Genomic DNA, 21,685 nt, shown 5'->3' on the forward strand with positions numbered 1-21,685 from the left:
TCTAAGGCAACACTACCAGCCATGCTCCTGTTTCAGAAATCTGTGTCCCAGACCCCTGGATGCCATAAACCCCGCTCTAAGCACAGAGGCACTAACACCAGCTGAGCAGCACTTTCTCCTCAGAGACCTTAGTTTTAGCTCTGTGGGGCAACTCTTCTAAATTTTTCCCTTTGCTTCCTTTTTCTTCCCTAGCCCTTAAGATGGGAGGAATTACTCACCTCTGTGATAACTTAGATTTCTCTTTTTACTTTTTTAGTTATCTACTTTATAACTTTATATCTAGTTATTAATTCTGTGATAAAATTCCTTAGCAAATAACTGGTAGAGTTTCTTTCTTTCTTTCTTTCTTTTTTCTTTCTTTCTTTCCTTTTTTTTTTTTTTTTTGAGACAAGGTCTTGCTCTGTAACCAGGCTGGAGTATAATGGGGCAATCACAGTTCACCTCAGCCTCCTGAGTAGCTAGGACTGCAGGTGTGTACCACCACTCCTGGCTAATTTTTGTATGTTTTGGAGAGATGAGGTCTCACTATGTTGCCCAGGGTGCTCTTAAATTACTGGACTCATGCAATCCTCCTGCCTCAGCCTCCGAAAATGCTGGGATTAAATGCATGAGCCACCACACCCGACCCAAGCTGGTGTGGTTTCTGTCTCCTGTCTGGACACAGTTAAATAAAGTAGTAAAGGTTAAAGACTTTATAAAACTTCAGAGAAAATCTAACCAAGTGAAGGTAACACACAACTCAATAATACTCAAGTTGCTCTCAGCTCTTATATATTCTATCTGTGCTATATTAATTTATACTTATAACTATGCCCAAGTTGTTGCAAATATAAGGGATTGTATTATCAAGGATAGGGTCATAATTTCTTGTCTCTTTTTGACTCACTTTTTTTTTTCTCTCTCTTAAGGGTGGCTATATAAGCTATAAATTTTTTAAGTGAAATACTTCATTTGGTATGCAATGAATGAGTTACAGATACATTGCAAGACAGGGATCTATTCAGCCTGAGGAGTTACCTAAAATAACTGGAGTGGTTGATACATCTAGGTAATCTCTAGATCACACTGGCCTGAAGCAGCACCCCCAAATCAGGGTGTGATAACTCACCCTAACATACCCATAGTCCTGCTGGTGGACAGCACAATGAAGTTCTTGCCGAGCAGAGGCAAGGAGTATTCTACCACCAGGTCATCACCTTCACAAGACAATTGTAGTACACATTTTTACCTATCATAAACTCTCAGGTTTGGAGCATGTTCCAGGTGCCAAAGGAGCAGGACTCACAGTTTCAGATAAGGTCAGGAAAGGCAGGGAGGCCTGCTTGATACTCCAAATGAACTCAGCTCACAATCTCTCTCTTCATATGTATAGAATTCTTCCTTTTGTTTATATCTGATACGCCCTTTTAGTTATGTTCAAGTTAGGTTCAAAATTATTGCTCTAATAACACAATCATACTCTGCAAATTAGACCTTTATCAATATTTTGCAATATATGCTTGACATGAAAAGTGTTTGGGTAGATTCTAAATCTAGTCACATTATCACAGAATATTTCCTCATTACATTTGCCAGTTGGGAAATTGGGATCTATAGACAAAGCCAACTGACAAATGTAATAAGGAAATATCCTGTGATCATGCGGATATATTATCAATTATAATTTATACTCAAATTTTGAATTGTTATGAAAATTGTTTACATTTTTTATCACCTACTTGAACTATGAACCAAGTTCTCGTCAATAATGACCACCAAGAATTTGAAGAGATCACTGTTAAACTATCTCATTCAAGAACTGCGTGCAGTCATTTCAATCATAAAATCTTCTATTAAAAAAAAGTCATGTTTACAGAAGTGATCTCAGGTTTTACATTAAATTTTGAGACAACTTTATTGGGAAACTTAAACAAATTCTATATTTAGTGTCATCCTTAATATGTCTATTTTAGTTTTCTCATTAAAAGTAAGTAATATAAAGAGAACAATTTTTTTCACCAAGCCCCATGTAGTTAGTTGCCTCCAAATCCCCTTTAATTTATCCCACTGTGCTGTACAAATATTATTTCTATGGATGTCATGATGTGAAAAAAAAAAGGTTTAGGACCACCACTTTAACATTTAGATAAGAATTCTTAACCTGGGGTTCTTTGATAGGTTTTAGTGAGTATGAGAAATATGCAAGTACATCTTTCTGGAGAGAAGGTCAATAGTTTTAATCAGGTTCTCAAAGCTTAAGAACCAGCTGATCTCAGAGATTTCAAGCTCCCCTATAATTTCACCCTGGAAGAAGTACTGATACAAGTTAAGAGTTAAATGGACTCCAGTGGTACAACCAGGCCTCCAGTATCATAGATGGGAAGAGTGAAAGTGCTGTAAATAGAACTAGGAGGACTTTTGTCTCTTTGGCTCCCTCTTTTGGGACTCCTGCTCTTGGCCTCTCTCCCCACAAACTCAGCTAGAATAGTAAGAGGATCCTAGGATCTTCACTCTATTACAAGATATTTCCTATCTCAGATCACCAGAAGACCTAGCAGGAACCAGGGTGAAGCCTAGGGAAGAATAGGTATAAGTGGGGCACAGAGCATAGATTTCATCAAATGCTCACTGTGGTCCAGCTCCGTTCACAAAGTGACTATATTGGGATCTGCAGACAAAGCCTGAAAGCCAAAATCATAAAAAGGGCATTTGCCCAGACCTTCTCTTGTTTCTGTAGAACTTTGTACATATATAGACTTCTCTTGTATTTCTACATATCTCCTTTGTCTCCTAGTAGAGGTGACAGAAGCCATGGTACCACTAAATTATGCTCTAATTATTTGCTGATGTGTTTTCCCCTGCTAATTGGATTTGAGCCCCTAAGAAGCAGGTAAACATTTGTCTTGTTCTTAAAGCAGTGTGTAGTATATGATACACATTCCATAAATATTTTCTCAATTATTAGTAAATAAATTAATGAACATGCACCAATGGTTTCCAAATCTTCATTTACTTAAAAGGTATATACCAAGAAGAGATATTTTCCCTGAAAATTAATAAATTAACTTCCTGATAAAAGGAAGTTTTATTATGTGAATTTGTAACTTCCTGCTACAAACCATGTGAATTCAATTTTGATCAGAATTTTATCACCTTAGATATGTGGAACAAAAATGTTCTACACTTACCTACAGATGAAACATGTCTTGACCACTAATCTACTTCTCCTACAATTTTTTTTCTTTAAGATGGAGTCTAGCTCTGTTGCCAGGCTGGAGGGCAGTGGTGCAATCTTGGCTCACTGCAACCTCCGCCTCCTGAGTTCAAGGGATTCTCTTGCCTCAGCCTCCCCAGTAGCTGGGATTACAGATGTGCAACACCACACCTGGCTAATTTTTGTATTTTTAGTAGAGACGGTGTTTCACCATGTTAGCCAGGATGGTCTCCATCTCCTGACCTTGTGATTCACCAACCTCGGCCTCCCAAAGTGCTGGAATTACAAATGTGAGCCACCACGTCTGGCCTACTTCTTTTACTTCACTGGCCGTCATTCTTTGTCTTAATAGTAGGCGAAATAGGCCGGGCTCGGTGGCTCACAGCTGTAATCCCAGCACTTTGGGAGGCGGAGGCGGGTGGATCACCTGAGATCAGGAGTTCAAGACCAGCCTGACCAAAATGAAGAAACCCTGTCTTTACTAAAAATACAAACGTGGTGGTGTATGTCTACTCGGGAGGCTGAGGCAAGAAAATCGCTTGAAGTCGGAGGCGGAGATTGTGGTGAGCAGAGATCACGCCATAGCACTGCAGCCTGGGCAAGAAAAGTGAAATTCCACCTAAAATAAATACTTAGCCGGGCGTGGTGGTACACGTCTGTAATCCCAGCTACTTGGGAGGCTGAGACAGGAGAATCTCTTGAACCCGGGAGGCAGAGGTTGCAGTAAGCTGAGATCGCACCAGTGCACTCCAGCTTGGGTAACGACAGCGATACTCCGTCTCAAAAAAAAAAAAAAAAAAAAAAAAAAGAAAGAAAGAAAGAAAAAAAGTTATCTTAATTACATAGAAGGCTTTACAGTTTATACTGCACTTTACCATACATTATCTCAAGAATCCTGTGAGTTAGGGTTCCATTGTAGAGATAAAGGAATTAAAGCTCAAAAAGTTCAAGCCATTTACATAAGGTTTTAGAGCTGGGACTAGAAACCAGGTCTTCTGATTCCTATGGTAGTGCTCTTTCTCACTGCAAGGATAATGGGCTTAAGCCTTTCATCTTCCAAAAGAATTTCTTAAGAGTATGTTACCATGAATAAGTAGATAATCAGTGCTGTCGTCCCTGAGTCAGTAAGAAGACCTACGGATTTGAATATTACTTTTTCTAGAATAATATTTTGGTTCATAAGCCACATATATTTCATTTATTTGAGTTCATTCAGCTTCCAGCTATGTGTATTTCTTGGCTATGTGTCTAGTTTCCTGTTTGGTCTCCCATGCATTGGTTCAAAGTTCTTACTTCTGAACCTTGCCTTCTCTTTTCCTGTTTACTACGGAGCTCTGGAAAAAACAGTCAGATTGTTTAATCTGTGAACCATCCATCTTTGTTTAATTTTGCCTCACAGGCACCCCTGATCACCACCAGGGGGCAAACGCCTACCAGCTGGCTTCCCTGCACTACACTCTATATAGGACTGTACAGTACAGGGACCCTCAGTGTCTGATTCTTGATGGAACCTCCCTGCTAATTATTTCAACCACAGGGCCCCAGGGAGAGAACAAAGGCTCAGCACAGAGGACTCTTGTGGCATTTAACCGTACAGCAGCCAGAAAGAGCTCATGACAGCCCTGTCAGTTTAAAAGGAGAAACGAGATCCAAGAGTGTTTGAGTGATAAACAGGAGGGGGTGGGTTTTAATAACTGCAAACTCCCGAGTGTGTGTGTTTTCTACAGCTTTGATATGTACGGTGGTATTTACCAGCTCATCCACTCAAACTGAGAAAAAGCTTTGTCAACCCTCTTTCTTTGTGTAAGTAATCAGCGGTATTTGCATTGTGTGATTTTTTTTTTTTTTTCCTTTTTAATCTTGATTTTCCTTTACATTCTTGGCTTATGTTCTGCTGGCAGTTTACCTCTGAGAAAATCATTCCCTTAAAATATCTTTTAATCTACATTTTTACACAGGTCTATGAAATAATGACGTTTAGACACGAAGGAGAAGAAAGCTTAACGAGCAAATCCTGTTTAATTAAGAGACCGTCTTCACAGCAGGAGGCAAGTGGGAGGTCAATAGGAGGCTGGACCCTCGCGACTCCGCGAGCCCGGCTTCCTCGGACTCCCGGGCGCACTCAGCTCCTCTTTCCTCAGCAATAATGAATGAGTCTTTAGACAGGCAATAGAAGGAGGCATGAGGGTACCACTAACCTTTCCAGGGCATCAAACGGAAAATGGTTTTCTTTCCAGAAGTCTCATCATAAAACATGGACGGAAGGGCGGTAAAGTTCAAGAAAAGCCCCCGACAACCGGGGCGACGGGGGTAAACTGGTCTACCCCAGTCCTGTCCGCGCCCAGTGAGAGGGTTTGAAACCCCGCGGAGCCCGTTCCCACCAGGTTGCTTCAGGATTTTCACCTCAGCCGCTTTTTCCTAAGGTTGCTTAAGCTGTGCGCCGCCCCACCTCAGAAAATGGTTGTCTCTCAGGAGTGAGGACTCCAGCGGCCCCCGCGCCCTGGGACCCCTCACCCGGCTGGCTCCCCTTGGCCCCTTCCCCCACCCCACTCCACAGCACCCCGCGCGGACAAACCGCGCGTTTCCAGCGCGAAGGAGGCAACCCAGGAGTGGGCGGCGGCCGGAGGCGCACGCACTCGACCGGCTTCCGGCAACTCAAGGGTTACGAAGAGGCGGCGGCGCGCGCTGAGGGGAGAGGCGGTAGCTGACAGGTGGCGCCTGCGCACTGGGAGCGCTCATTGTGCCCCGCAGCTGCCGAACCGCCCGCCCGCCCGCCGCCCGTTCCGCGCGTCAGTCGGCGAGAGTCTGGTGGTGGGTGCGGAGTCTGCAGCCGTTCCCGCGGCCTCCTCCTCCTCCCCGTTCCCTTCACCCCCACCCCGCACCCCTTTCCCCATCCCGGCTCCGTCACCCTCTCGCCCCCCACACTCAGGACAAGAATGCCCTGCCCGGAACAACCCAGCAGCGCCTAGATGGCTTTGGTCACGGTCCAGCGGTCACCTACCCCCAGCACCACCTCCAGCCCCTGCGCCTCGGTGAGTCCTTCCTGGCGGCCGCTCCGCTGGCTTCTGTCACTGCGGCTCCGCTTTGCCTCAGCGGGTCCCGCCGAACCCCACTGCGCACGCGCTGCGCCGCTTCCCAGGCCTTGGCACTCGGCTGCCGCGAACCCCCCACACCCCCATCTTAAAGACGAGCAGCAGGAACTACGAGACGTTGATTTTTTGCCCCCATCACCCTGAGCACCTAGCTCCTCACAATCCTCGCCCTGAAATCCCCTGCGGCATGCCTCCCTATGGCTTGAGCACTTCCTTCTGGTAATGAGTCATTCTTGCTTTTCACCCTCCCCCTTCTTTTACCCTCTGTTGCTTTGCTGCAGGGAGGGGACCGTGAGCCTCCCGCGTTGCCCCTTACCCACACGCACATCTCTTACCCATACCATTTCATGGACCCGTTCAGTATTTGCACATTGCACTCCCTTCTTCGGACTCGCCAGGGTGTGCGCCTTCCCCTAGTCACTTGCTGGCTTTCTTGTGCTCCGTACTGTTCAGGCTTTGAACTGCCCAACCGTAGTTACTCCTTGGTTTCTCCCTCCTCCCCCTCTCCCCAAAGGGTGGCATTGATCTCTGTTTCTTGGATCTCTTACCTTTCCTCTGTGAGGTCCCTAAGCATCTGGTACTGCTTGGTGATCAGTGCCAAAATATTTCCGTCTTACAGATATTTATGCTTTATACTCATTGCTCATGACCGTTCTTGTTCTTAGTCGTGTTTGTATGGCTCGTTACCTCAGATGCCTGTGCCAATAAAGCATGCTCCCAGAAGGAAAATACACAGTAGCCAGCCTTTCCCCGCTGGGCCCGTCTTTGCCTTCTCTCCTCACCCCACCCCCACTCTTTTACACTCCATTCTCTTAGGCTTCGTTTTTGAAAATATTTATTTTTAAAAACAACATATTGCACCAGTGGGGCAAATGGGCTTTGAAAAACAAACACCCAGATGTTTTAGAGAGAAATAGACTGAATGAAAATGCAAGCAACCGGGAAAACCACCTTGAACTTCCTACAGAACTGTAATTTTTAAAACTGTATTGATGGATTTAGTAGTATCAAGTTGCAAAAAAAAAAAAAAAAAAAAAGATATTTAGTAAACACTGTACCAGTTTCCACTTGAAAAAAAAATCAGGTTACTCTTAATATTTGTAAGTTGACTGAGGTGTGAGCTTTGATATCCTGAAATTTGTTGGCTTGTGATTTCAGTATAGCTTCCTGAATTTCAAAATTTTGTTGTGTATGGTTGTGGTTTCTTCTTTTCTGCACTTTCATTGCATTTTGTGTGAACAAACTGACAACTATATCTTAATTCAATAAGCGATTATATTTCAAAGGTTAAGATACCTTGTGTTGTTTCAGAGAATAGAACTGAGATCCTTGGTTGAGGAAGGCAGATTTCCAGTGATTGTAAGGAAGAATTTGTAACAGTGGAGTGCACTGCCTTGCAAAATAGTGAGTGCACATCGCTGGAAATATTCAAGCAAAGGCTGGAGAACATTTTGCCTGGGAAGAGGTATAAAGAATTCCTGCAGTGGGGGACTCTTTCTAAGACTTTTCTAAGACTATTTATTTCTAAGTCTAAGATTTTGTGCATCAAAGCTGGTAAAACATGTTAGGGTCCTCTGAAGATAAGTATCATAGGGATAAAAATTTAATATAATTTAGTTTTATGTGTAGTACTTTATGCTAGTTTTTGGAAAGTCACTAACGTACCATAAAATCTTCCTAAGTCACTCCACTAGTAAACTCTTTGGTTTGTACTTACTAGGCCTAATTTTGAAGAAATCAATTGAAAGTTAGTAAAGTCATGGAAATAAACTAGAAATCAGTACTATAGTAACATTATTTTTCTTGGGCATTTTGAAAACAGTTTATGCTATGATAATAACATATGTATATCAAGGTGTCATCATACTATTTCCTTGAAGTGAATGATTAGTATACAATAAGACCTTGTACACTTGATATGACTCATTAACCAAAACCTGAGTTACTTTAGAATCTTGAGGTATGTTAATAGTCACTTTTGACATAGGTAATTAAATTGATTGTGTAATAGGCTCAGTTGTTGAGCGAAATGACTAATATTTCTATATCAGCTACACTGGTTATTTCAGTTGTTTATACTTGGCCCCATATGCAAAGGAATCTGAAGGTTGGTGTACCAATCAGCATCATTAGGATAACTGATAAGCCATTTACCTTTCCCTTCAAATTGTCTTCCTATTGGACTTCATCCAGAGTTGCGTTCAGCTGAGTTGTCTCGAGGCCCTTGTACTCTAGTATTTGGCTGCTGTCTGACCTCCATATATTTTGCTGTTGCATCTCATGCTGCATAAATAGGTTGGGTTGTTTGTTTTAAAATAGAGAGCAAAAAGAACCTAAAGAACCATGAAAGAAGAGATTAAATTTTGTGAGGCTGGAAATTTACATTTTTAAATTAATCACTTTAAGCATGCTGTTAATACTTTTTCACTATAGGATGCAGGGCATTTTAATACTGCCAGCTCTTTAGTGTTGTTTCATTAGGCATTAAACAATATGCTAGGTGTGAGTAACCATTGTAGATACTAAGATGTATAAGAAATTGACCTGTTCATCAGGATCATGCAATCTGGGGGGCTGGAGCATTGGAGGAAGCACAAACGTGAGGTAAGAGGGTGGAAAAGAAGAATGAGGGGAATGATACTGTAGGTGTGTGAAGAGTTTGTAATGGCCATAAGTATTATCTGAATTCAGATTAAGTTCACTAATGGCAATGTTAATAATAAGAGTAATAACAATATCTAACATTTCTTGGGTCTTCATCTATGCCAGGCATCATGTTAAGTGCTTTACATGAACTAATTCATTTACTTTTTTCACAATATGCCTCAAGGAAGTTGCTCTTATTCCCGTCTTATAGATGAAGAAGCTGAGGCAAAGAGTTATTAAGGAATATGCCCAGTGTTACTCAGCCAGAAGGTGACTGGAGTTGTAACTCAAACCCAGAAGTGTCTAACTTTAGAATCTTTTTCTCTTGGGTGATCAAGGAGAATTATGCCTACTAGGTGGTTCTCAAACTAGTTCTTGAAGAATGGATTGAATTTTTATAGGCTAAGATAGAAGCTGTGAAGAAGAGAGTATTGCAGGTCAGGAGAAATTGTGTACTTTAAAAATTAGAGGCAAAAGAGTACAGGGCATATCTGAAGGAATTAAATGGATCCGTTTGAGGAAGGATTTGTTAGGGAGAACAGTAAGAGATAAAGGTGAGGAGGCAGCTAGGGCTGCACAGGGACTACTGAGCTTGTGAGCTTGGAGTTTGAACTTGATGGAGAAGGTAATGGAGAGTCTGCTGAGGTTTTGAGTAGATATGATCACAGTGGCATTTTAAGAATTTTTTTTATTATTTTTTATTTTAGATAGAGTCTCACTCTGTCACTTAGGCTGGAGTGCAGTAGCACAATCTTGGCTCACTGCAACCTCTGCCTTTCAGGCTCAAGTGATCCTCCCACCTCAGCCTCCCCAGTATCTGGGACTGTGGGCATCAAGCCTGGTAATTTTTGTATTTTTTTGTAGAGATGGGGTTTCACCATGTTGCCCAGGCTAGTCTCGAATTCCTGGCCTTCTAAAGTGCTGGGACTACAGGGATGAGCCACCACACCTGGCCTATTTTAAGAAAATTGATCTAGTAGATATCAAAGATATCAGAGAGCTTTGAAAAAGAGAGGCCATGAGTGGAGCCAGTGAGAGGTTGTTCTAGAAGCCCAAGTGTGAGGTAATAAATGCCCTAACTGGGATTTTGAAGTGGTAATGGAAAGAAAGAGACAGATGTGAGGGGTTGTGGAAAAGACTTGGGCACTGATTAGATTTAGGAGGGGAGGGATCAGAGATGTCAACTCTTAGGATAGATATTGTTCTTCCTAGATTATAGGTGTTTCCTGATTAATAGAGGGCAATGTAATAATCATCTCTGTCTCTATTCTTAATGATTTTCTTTTTTAAAACTTCTTTTTTTATTTTAAAAAAATGTATCGTTAATGGACAACACATATTTATGGTATACAACATGATGCTTTGATACATGTGTACATTATGGAATAACTAAGTCAGGCTAATTAGCATATCACTTCACCTAGTTAGCTTTTTTTTGTGGTGAAAACATTTAAAATCTACTCTCTTAGTAATTTTCTTCCTTTTTCCTTTCCTTTCCTTCCCTTCCCTTTCCCTTTTCCCTTCCCTCTACCCTTCTCTCTTTCCTTTCCTCTTTCTTTCCCCCTTCCCTTCCCCCTTCCCTTCCCTCTTCTTTTCTCCCTTCCCTCTTCTTTTCTCCCTTCCCTTCCCTCTTCCCTCTCCCCTCCCCTCCCCTCCCTTTCCCTTCCCTGCTATGGAGTCTCTCTCTGTTGCCAGGCTAGAGTGCAGTGGTGCCATCTTGGCTCACTGCAATCTCTGCCTCCCAGGTTTAAAGGATTCTACTGCCTCAGCCTCCCAAGTAGCTGGGACTACAGGCACGCGCCATCACGCCCAGCTAATTTTTGTATTTAGTTAGTAGAGACAGGATTTCACCATGTTGGCCAGGATGGTCATGATCTCTTGACCTCGTGATCTGCCCGCCTCAGCTTCGCAAAGTGCTGGGATTACAGGCGTGAGCCACCGTGCCTGGCCTTTTTTTTTTTTTTTTTTTTTTTTGAGACGGAGTTTCCCTCTTGTTACCCAGGCTGGAGTGCAATGGCACGATCCCGGCTCACCGAAACCTCCGCCTCCTGGGTTCAGGCAATTCTCCTGCCTCAGCCTCCTGAGTAGCTGGGATTACAGGCACGTGCCACCACGCCCAGCTAATTTTTTGTATTTTTAGTAGAGACGGGGTTTCACCATGTTAACCAGGATGGTCTCGATCTCTCGACCTCGTGATCCACCCGTCTCGGCCTCCCAAAGTGCTGGGATTACAGGCTTGAGCCACCGCGCCCGGCCGGCCCTTTCTTTTTTAAGATGGGGTCTCACTATAGCACAGGCTGGAGTGCAGTAGCACAATCATAGTTCACTGCAGCCTCAAGCTCCTGGGCTCAAGTGATCCTCCTACGTCAGCCTCCTGAGTAGCTGGGACTGGCCAGCTAATTTTAATTTTTTTTCTTTGTAGAGATGAGGACTTAATTGGGGACTTGCTGCCCAGACTGGTCTTGAACTCCTGGCTTCAAGGGATCCTCCTGTTTCAGCCTCCTACAGAATTGGGATTATAGGCATGAGCCACTGTGACCGGCCACAAAATATACAATACATTATTATTAACTACAGAAACTGTATTGTACAATAACTCTTCATAACTTACTCCTCCTGTCTAAGGGAAACTTTGTACCTGTTGACCATCATCTCCTCCCTATTCTCTTACCAACCCCCAGCCTACTGTGAATTTTCTGAATTGATACCTATATTGGTCCAGGGTTAAATAAACACAGTATAATACACTAATAATATTTTAGTTTTCTGTAGTGCCCTGTGCTTTTCAGAGTGGTTTTTGGTGTATGTGTGTGTTTGTGATCTAATTTAATTCTCAAGCAACCCCAAAAGTTATGCAGGACAGGTACCACAGTTTAAAGACTTGACTGAAAGTGACAAAGTGTGGGTGTAATAACGGCATAGAACTAAGTTCCTTGGCTGCTGGTTTATATCTCTTTCCATGATGTGGTAAGAGAAACAGCATATGCAGTTTCTGATCCTCAGACTTTACTGCCAGTTGAGTAAAGGTGCAAGACATGAGGCACAATCAAGAGCTCACTCTCTCTGGACCTCATTTATATTGCAACCTTGGCTACCTAAAACAGAATCATCTAAGTTTGTGCAGATCATTTTAGGTGATAGCTTTGTTTGAAACCTATCAACTCTTCATGTGTACATAAATCTTATAAATGTGGATATTTGGTTCCTTATTCTTAGATTACCAACAGCAAAATAGGAATGGAAAATTACAGGTGCTGCTAAAGGCAGGCTCCCTATGGTGCTGGGAAAGGATGGCTGTTGGTTTCACCACAAGGGAAGAGGAAAAAAAAAAAACACACACACACACAAGTAGCTGGCATAAGAAAAAAATTGAGCAATTCTTGCCTACTTAATATAGAGACAGATAGCCCTCTAGGACCCAGTAGTTCCTGAGAGCTACTATTATATGTTCCTAATGATGATTCTGAATTATCATAAGAAGGCTTGCTCTTATTTTAAATCTTGATTTAAGCAGTCAGAATTGAGTGTGGTGTATTTTTAGATGCCCTTCTAAGTTTCACAAAAATTTTGACATTTAAGATGCATATTTTAATTAATTGGTAAATCAATTTACATATATATCTTTATTTCTTGATGCTAAATATTATTGAGTTATATGTACATGTGTATTAAATATGGCACACCTCTCTCCCTCAGTAGAGAAAATAAAGCCAAGGCAGATATGAAATTAATTCCTATTAAGTATAAACACAAGTAATGCTTTTCCTAATTTATGTACTAGTGACAGAAAAAAAAGTGATGCTTTTGAATTTTTTGAAGACAGCTTTAGAAATTTTCATAAACTCTAGAAATGACTATTATAGGAAATCCAGAAATACAGAGAAGTACAGAAAAGACAAAAAATATGTGCCATTTATTTTATAAAGCTGAAGTGCTGCTATATATATAATTTTATATCTTTTTAAAAAAATTTTGGTATATATCACAGATGTATTGCCATATCATTTAAATGACGGCATTCAGTAGTTTTTGCTTGTTTGCTTGTTTGTTTTGTTTTGTTTTTTGAGTCAGAGTCTCGGTCTGTTGTCTAGACTGGAGGGTAGTGGCACAATCTCATCTCACTGCAACCTTTGCCTCCTGGGTTCAAGCCATTCTCCCTTCTCAGCCTGCCAAGTAGCTGGGATTACAGGAGTGCACCACCATGCCTGACTGAGATTACAGACATGAGCCACTGCACCCTGAAGCATTCAGTAGTTTTAACTCATTCTAACCATTCCATTATTGGTTGGCATTTGTTTTTTCTAACCACCACCCCACCCCCGGTTGTTTGTTTGTTTGTTTGTTTGAGACAGGCTTTCACTCTGTTGCCCAGGCTTGAGTATAGTGGTGCAATCACAGTTTACCAAAGCCTTGACCTCCTAGGCTCAAGTGATCTTTCCATCTCAGCTTCCCAAAAAGCTGGGACCATAGACACACACCACCATGCCCGGCTAATTATTTTATATTTTGGAGAAATGGAGTCTCATCCTGTTGCCCAGGCTGGTTTCAAACTCCTGGGTTCAAGCAATCCTCTTACCACGGCCTCCCAACATGCTGAGATTACAGATGTGAGTCACCACATCCAGCACTTTCTTTTCTATTATGAATTACATTACAATAAACATCACTGGCTATAAATATTTGACTCAGTTGGGAACATTTATTACGATTTCAAGAAATTCAATTACTTGATTATAAGGAATAAATAATTTTAGGACTTCTGTTACATATTTATACTTCCTAGAAAGATTATTCCAATTAATGTTTTTTTTTTTTTTTTTTTTTTGAGACGGAGTTTCGCCCTTGTTACCCAGGCTGGAGTGCAATGGCGCGATCTCGGCTCACCGCAACCTCCGCCTACTGGGTTCAGGCAATTCACCTGCCTCAGCCTCCTTCCAATTAATGTTTATTCCAACTAGCATAGTATAAGAATGCTCATTTTTCCTAACCTAATTTACAGTGAATATTCCCATTTCATTTTTATTTTTGAGTTGGTGTCTTGTTATTTACCAGGCTAGTCTTGAACTCCTGGGCTCAAGCAGTCCTCCCACTTCAGCCTTCTGAGTAGCTGGGATTATAAGCGTATGCCAGTGTGTCCAGCCTCATTTCATTTTTATTTTAATCACTACTAATTTTTTAGGATAAACAGTAGTACTTAGTTGGTTTGATTTGTATTTTATTGTTAGGTCAGGTATTTTTTCAAATGCTTATTAGGCATTTACATTATACATCAAAAATATCTTTTCAAAAACTTTAATCTATAAACTCTGAAATGTACCTGTTTTAGTAAGTATATAATCCAATTATTTTTAGTTAACTTACAGAGTTGTGCAGCCCTCACTTCAATCATATTTCCTTTTTATGAGCTATTCTTTTCAGTTTGTGTACCCTTTTGATGTATTATGAATATTAACACTTTATGGTATTTATTACAAACTATTTGCTTTTTAATTCAGTTTGTACTATTCTTAGAATAAAGTCTACAATTCAAATCGCTAGTGAGACTTAAATGAGTCAACTTTGCATTCCTCTTCAGCCCTGTCTCTTCCCAAGTCCCTGCCTTGCACACTGCTCACAGTTAAGCTGACATGCCCATGCTCCCTTTGGTTTTTAGGCTTTTGCACATGCTGTTTCCTTTACCTGGAACACTTTTCCTTCATCTCTCTACCTAACTAATTCCTACTCATCCTTCAGGTCTCAGCTTAAATGTCACTTCTTCTGGGAAGCTTCCCTGACTCCACCCCCTCAGACCATGGTAGGTGCTCCTTCCACACATACCGTAGCATCCTATACTTACCCATGATGGCTCTTATCTTTTTACTGTGCTTGTTTTATTACTTATCTCCCCCACTAACCTATAAGTCAGATACTGGGTCATTTGCATATTTTTGTATTATCAAGGCTCAAAAGTATTTGACACATGGAGCCGGGCGCTGTGGCTCATGCCTGTAATGCTAGCACTTTGGGAGGTCGAGGCAGGCGGATCACCTAACGTCAGGAGTTCGAGACCAGGCCAACATGGTGAAACCCTGTCTCTCCTAAATATATAAAAATTAGTTGGGTTTGGTGGCAGGTGCCTGTACTCCCAGCTACTCAGGAGGCTGAGACAGGAGAATCACTTGAACCTGGGAGGCAGAGGTTGCAGTGAGGCGAGATCATGCCATAGCACTCCAGCCTGGGCAACAAGAGTGAAACTCCCTCTGAAAAAATAAAAGTATTTGACACATCAATCAATGGATATAGTCATATTTAGCAATCTTTTCTATTTTGAGTTCTTCTGTTGTTTTTAAGCAGATATAGGCAGATATCCTGAAAAGCCCAAAGGATATGATCACTTTTAAGACTTTTGATACATGTTGCCAAATTATCCTGCAGAAAGGTTGAATCAATCTTTGTTTACAAGCAGTGTATAAAAATGTTTCATTATACGCTCACAGCCTTAAGTATCATCATTGTCATAGGTTTATTTATTGAACACTTACTATATACTAGACACTGTGTTAAGTACCTTATGTGCATCATGTTGCTTAATTTTCACATCACTCTTGTGGGATATTACTATTCTCTCGATTTTACCAAGAAAATTCAGACTCAGATAAGTGAAGTGAATTGTCCATGGTTATAGGTCTGGTGTCTGACCTCAGAACCCCTTCTCTTAATCACTAAAATTTTATTGTTGTTTTAATTTATATTTTTTAAAATCAGAGGCTAAACTTTTTTTTCAAATATTTGCTATTATGTGTTTTATTATGTATTACTTGTTTGGTAAATCGTTCATGTTCTTTGCCCAGCTTTCTTCATGTCTGTTTATTTTTTCCATATTGATGTGTAAGTATTCTTTTTTTTTTTTTTGTCTTTTTGTTTTTGTTTTCCTTTTTGTGGAGAACGGGGTCTCACTAGATTGCCCAGGCAGGTCTTGAACTCCTGTGCTGAAGCTATCCTCCCACCTCTCCCTCCCTAAGAGCTGGGATTACAGGTGTGAGCCACAGCGCCCAGCCAGTATTCTTTATATACTAAGAATATTAACTATTTTCTGTTATGTTGCAAATTTTCCCCTAAATTTTCATTTGCCATTTTGTTTTGTTTATTTTATTCATTTGTATATACAAACATTTAAAACATTTTAATGCCATCAATCCAGTCTTGCATGTGGGTTTGTTTTCCATTATTTTTCTTAGTAAGTATAGAAATATACTTACTGAAAAAGTTTAAAACTATATGTTTTAAAGCTATTTACGGTATTATTTTTATATTTTACTTTTAATTGTCTGAAATTAATTTTACTACATGATATGAAGTAAGGATTATGTTTATTTTGTTCCAAATAGTTAACGGCTTGTCCCACTTCATTTTATGAAACAGTCACTCCTTTTTTCCAATGGTATGGAACTCCTCCTTGGGAAATACTAAATTCCCCAATACTTAATTCAAGTATAAGCTGAAGTATGTTCCATTGAAGTTCCATTGCAAGTCTCATAGGAATTTAGTTAGGTTAGCATATATTACTTAGTATTTATTGAATTGCATGTATAGAAAATAAACTTTAAACTAGCTTACATTTTAAATTATCACTCAAGTACCTGGGAAGTCCAGAGAAAGAGAAGGTCTTTGGTACTCAAAAAGTATCTTCAGGTTTCTCATCTTTTCCATCTGGCTTTAAGTAAGAGGGAGCAGTTTCTGGATTATGCTCATGCTGAAAAAGATACTGTGCAGTACTGCCTTCCTATGTAGTGCCATTAAATATCACTCCTGGTTTCAGTGGCTTAAGACTTACTGTTTTTCCATTAAATGCCTGCTGTAGTGTTGTCTATAGCAATGCCTAGCCTTTTGAAAACATTCACATGTCCATGCTTTATATTTATTTGTTAATCCATTTTAAAAAAGCAAAAACACCTAGCTGTAGTTTTTTCATTCAGTAAACCTACTAGTAGGGAAACTATTTCCAATTTAAATAAAAAAGTGTAATTCTTGATGAGCCCCTTTACCCAACATAAAATATCTCAGAGGCTGGGTATACATGAGTAATACCCTAAAAATCTTGTTAATCAGAAGTATTTAATGAGTGCTATTTTGTGTAGGTAATCTCATCCATTCCCTTCCTTTGTTTCTCAGCAATGAATTCTTTTTAAATACGTTTATAAACTGCCCTGCATTGTCTTGCCCATCTGAGCAGCACAGCTGCTGATCACAGTGCCCCTCATTTTCCTGTTAAGGGAAAGCCTGGTGAGGTACTCTTGGCTATGAATGTAATGGAAGGTCCCAGGGTTCCCTATATTCCCTATACTTCCTGAAAGATAGAGGAAAGTACTTTATTTATTGAGTGGGAAAGAATGTGCTTAGAAACAGATGGGGAGAGATAATATTCTGTTCCAGCTTAGATTTTGTGGAACTGTTTGATTCAATTTGCTGAAAAACTTAATTAGTATCTTTATATGTCTGATACATATTTATTTACTTACTAATTTATACCACTGCTGGGGATCCAGCAGCCACTTATTCTCTGGCCTCAGGAAGCTTAGAGAAGAAGTAGAAAGACTGATATTAAATAGGTGAGTAGATTACAGTGTAGTAGTCACAAATACATATGCCTTGAGAAAGAGGAAGAAGGTCAGCAAGGACTTCTTGAGCCTTGAAGAGTGAGTGGGAATTGGTCAGCAAACAGAGGGTTATGGGGGTGAGTAGCAGAAGGGAAGGAAGCATTCTTTTTTTTTTTTTTTTTTTTGAGAGTCTTACTCTGTCACTCAGGCTGGAGTGCAGTGGCGCAATCTTGGCTCACTGCAACCTCTGCCTCCTGGGTTCAAGTGAATCTCCTGCCTCAGCCTCCCGAGTAGCTCGGATTACAGGCATGTGCCACCACACCTGGCTAATTTTTGTATATTTAGTAGAGACAGGGTTTTGCCATGTTGGCCAGGCTGGTCTTGAACTCCTGACCTCAAGTGATCTGCCTGCCTCAGCCTCCCAAAGTGTTGGGATTACAGGCATGAGCCACGGCTCCTGGACGAAAGAAGCATTCTTAAGCATGAACTTAAGGTACAGGACTACAAATAGCATGATATATACTGGTAACCAGAGGCGGTACAATGCTGATGCCATGTAAAGTGCAGAAAATAAGGCTGGAGAAGTAAAGATAATTTCTTCTGAATTTTAACATCTGCACCTTTACTTTTACCTTGAATACAATTGGCTTTTTTTTTTTTTTTAAGTGACTGCAAATTTGTGATTGTAGACACTGGGTTCAGCGCTAAATAGGCATCACAATAACCATTGGAAGTAGTACTGTTATTGTTTTCAATTTACAGATGAAGAAACTGAGTCTCAAGAAGGTGTCTAGATTCCCTAGCTAGAAATGGCAGAGCTGGGATTTGAACTTTGTCATAGTCGGAAAGCAACTACTATACTAAATCCCCCCCACCCTTGGTGTTACTGTTTCAGTGTCAATCAAAGTGCCGTTTGTTTGTTTGATTGATTGATTATTTGAGACAGGATCTCCATCTGTCACCCAGCCTAGAGTGCAGTGGTGTAAACATGGCTCACTGCAGCCTTCAACCTCCTGGGCTGAAGTGGGATTCTTCTGCCTCAGCCTCCTATGTACCTGGGACCACAGATGCATACACTACCATGCCCAGCTAAATTTTTTTATTTTTTGTTGAGATGGGGTCTCAAACTCATGGGCTCAAGCAGTCCTCCCACCTCGGCCTCCCAAAGTGCTGCCTGGATTACAGGCATGAGCCATGTGTACCTGGCCTCATTTACTCTATTTTTTTAATCATTTAACTTTATGTTTGCCCTACCATAGTTTGAATTATTCCTGTCTGTGTCCTTTTGCTGCCTGTGCCTTAGTACTTAATACTAAGGCAGTTCAGCAGAAATTTGTTGAGAGCCTACTCAAGCACTGAGGGATGATATAAGGCATTATCTTTGCCTTCAAATTTACATGTCTAGTGGGGAAGGCAGCTATAAACTAAGCATGTATAATTACTTCATATGGTGAGCAGCAGGAAAGGTACAAACCAAATGTGTACAGGTGAAGAAGACATCGTACTAAAGGGGATAATGGTCAGGGAATTCAGAACAAACTAATTGGAAAAGATGGAGGAGCAAAATACCTTTGCAGCTAGCAAAATGAGATAAATTTTTTCCTTCTAGATATTAATCCCTTATAGTTTCATTTGCAAGTAGAAGCCAGTTGTTTTTTTTTTTTTCTCTTCAGAGTGATTATTATAAGATCAGTTATCTAAGACATGGGAGCCAGATTTGAAACTTCTATGTTTGGAAAGTTTGGAAATCACCAATGATGGTGATTTAGGGTTGTTATTTGGTGTTTGTGGGTAATACTTTGCCCCTCGCCCATTCTTGCTCTCCCATCTCTGTACTTTTCCTCACTTAAAGAAAAGGGAACCAAGCTGACAAACCTTTTTTTAAATTTTTTTTAATTGCTGTAGACAGATTAGGAATTGTAAGAAATTAATTTGTTGAAGTTAAGACACCTCCAAGCAGATTGCTGATTAGAGCAGTGATTCTCCTGTTGTTGCATCAGACACATAAAGAAACAATAGGAATTTGAGATAGCCCTTTCTTCATAATTACAATATTTAGCATGTCTCAGGCAAGTATTAGGATAAACCACACGTTAGCATCTTATAACACATCTTAATCTATTAAGGAAGCTCATTGATTCTTTGGGGTTTGATAAAGTGATTATAATTTAGAATAAAAATGTTATCTGCCAATTATCCTAACTTAAGCCTTATGCTGGGTTGCAGGGTGGGGCAAGCCCTAAAAGTACTTTTACTTCTCTCTTTAGGCCTTCAAAAATACCTGTGACATTAGCTGGGCGTGGTGGTGCATGCCTGTAATCCCAGCTACTTCAGAGACTGAGGCATGAGAATCGCTTGAGCTTGACTGCACTCCAGCCTGGGTGACACTCTGTCTCAAAACAACAACAACAAAAAACAAAGAAAAAACGTTTAACAACATGATGCAGTGCAGGGTCTGGAAAACCATCTACTTAAATTTGAATCCTGAATTTATAATTTACTAGACTTAGACAAGTCACTTAACTGCTCTATGCTTTGGTTTACCCACCTATAAAATAGGGCAATATGGTACTTCTTTCACAAAAATATTGTAAGCGTTAAGCCAGGGAGTGCATTAGCGTCATGCCTGGAACCAAATAAACATGTATTCACAAAGTATTAGTCATTTTTATAATAATGGTGATTTAAGGTTGTTATTTGGTTATAAGCACTTTTTTCATTATAACAAATTTGGTGGGGAAGTTATTTGCTTTATGACACTGTAATTCACATGGATAGTCTATTTCAGAGTTTAATTTCTCTTTATCACTTTTAAAATTTTTGTTACTTCATAATGGCTTCATTTTTTTAAATTAGAAAATCTTTGTTTTAGTTGACAATTTCCACAGCAAAGTATTTTGTGTTTGATTTTGTAATGACCCTGGAGTAACATACTGAATGATTAATGCAACTGTAATCTTTAAAAATCTTCTTCCCTTGAGAGTTTGTCAATTTAATAGGCTATGCTTAGCAGCATATTAATCTGCTGACTGTTTTTTATATGGTAGGACAGATCGTTGCCAAGTGGTCACCTTAGTTTGTATAATCAAATCGTAAACTGAGTATGTTGATATTTTTAGTGGTTGAGACTATAAATCATGTGACAAATAGAAATTGCCAGATATCTTTTTTTAATATGGAGAATCCAAAGACACTGAGTGTATTCATGGATTTAAATATATCTTTGTAAAGGGAAACAATAGGTGAGAAGAATGATCTGTCTAATCCAGCTATTACGAGCAGTTGGCAGTTGAAATTGAATGCTGCTCTTAGATGCATTTCCAGAGCAACTGAATGTGCTTTTTCTATAAGTGTCTGAAGCAACAATAGGAGAACATGTGAATGAACTCACATATGATATAACAAGAGGTCTTTGGTTCAGGCTTTGGTTGCATTTAGATTACAGTTTTTATTATTGAATCCTATCAAAAAATAGAAACCTATTTCTTCTTTGAGTACTGAAAAAAATTACACTAAGTTTTCTGTGAACATAATATGTTGATTTGTCTTTGATCTGTCTGTACAAACAAACGCTGAGCATTTTCATGCTGATTCCATGGTTTTTTTAATTAAACTTTAAAAGAAACTGTATGACTGTAAAGGACGTCTGGTTAGGCAAGGTGCAATTGAAAAATCCAGGAACTACTCCCATACTTGCCTACTAAACATTTACATAACATGTGCAATATAGAATCTTGAAAATTAAATCTTAGACTTTTAGGAGAAATAAAATATTTTAGTACATTTTCATTTAAGCACCATTTTGTGTGATTTTAATCTATAGGATTAAAAAATTAAGGTACCTTTATTAGCCGGGCGCGGTGGCTCAAGCCTATAATCCCAGCACTTTGGGAGGCCGAGGCGGGTGGATCACGAGGTCGAGAGATCGAGACCATCCTGGTCAACATGGTGAAACCCCGTCTCTACTAAAAGTGCAAAAAATTAGCTGGGCATGGTGGCACGTGCCTGTAATCCCAGCTACTCAAGAGGCTGAGGCAGGAGAATTGCCTGAGCCCAGGAGGCGGAGGTTGCGGTGAGCCGAGATTGTGCCATTGCACTCCAGCTTGGGTAACAAGGGCGAAACTCCGTCTCAAAAAAAAAAAAAAAAAGGTACCTTTATTAAAAAACAAAACAAAACA

At 40.2% G+C, this 21,685-nt stretch overlaps 2 protein-coding genes across 4 annotated transcripts in view; one reads left to right on the forward strand and one right to left on the reverse strand.

The window, feature by feature from the left end:
- Positions 1 to 6,743, reverse strand: part of EFCAB5 (EF-hand calcium binding domain 5) — a 142,337-nt gene extending 135,594 nt beyond the window's left edge. Inside the window, exon 1 of the mRNA XM_074388426.1 lies at positions 6,627 to 6,743. Coding sequence (XP_074244527.1) covers positions 6,627 to 6,629 — 3 coding nt within the window. The 5' untranslated portion in view covers positions 6,630 to 6,743. The remainder of the gene's footprint in view (positions 1 to 6,626) is intronic.
- SSH2 (slingshot protein phosphatase 2) overlaps positions 5,944 to 21,685 on the forward strand; it is a 295,182-nt gene continuing 279,440 nt past the window's right edge. For all 3 annotated transcript variants that reach the window (XM_003931451.4, XM_074388423.1, XM_074388424.1), the window contains exon 1: positions 5,944 to 6,225. In XM_003931451.4, the coding sequence (XP_003931500.3) occupies positions 6,163 to 6,225 (63 nt within the window). In that variant the 5' untranslated portion in view covers positions 5,944 to 6,162. The remainder of the gene's footprint in view (positions 6,226 to 21,685) is intronic.

Source organism: Saimiri boliviensis, chromosome 17, assembly GCF_048565385.1.
Source record: "Saimiri boliviensis isolate mSaiBol1 chromosome 17, mSaiBol1.pri, whole genome shotgun sequence".
Classification (NCBI taxonomy): Eukaryota; Metazoa; Chordata; class Mammalia; order Primates; family Cebidae; genus Saimiri; species Saimiri boliviensis.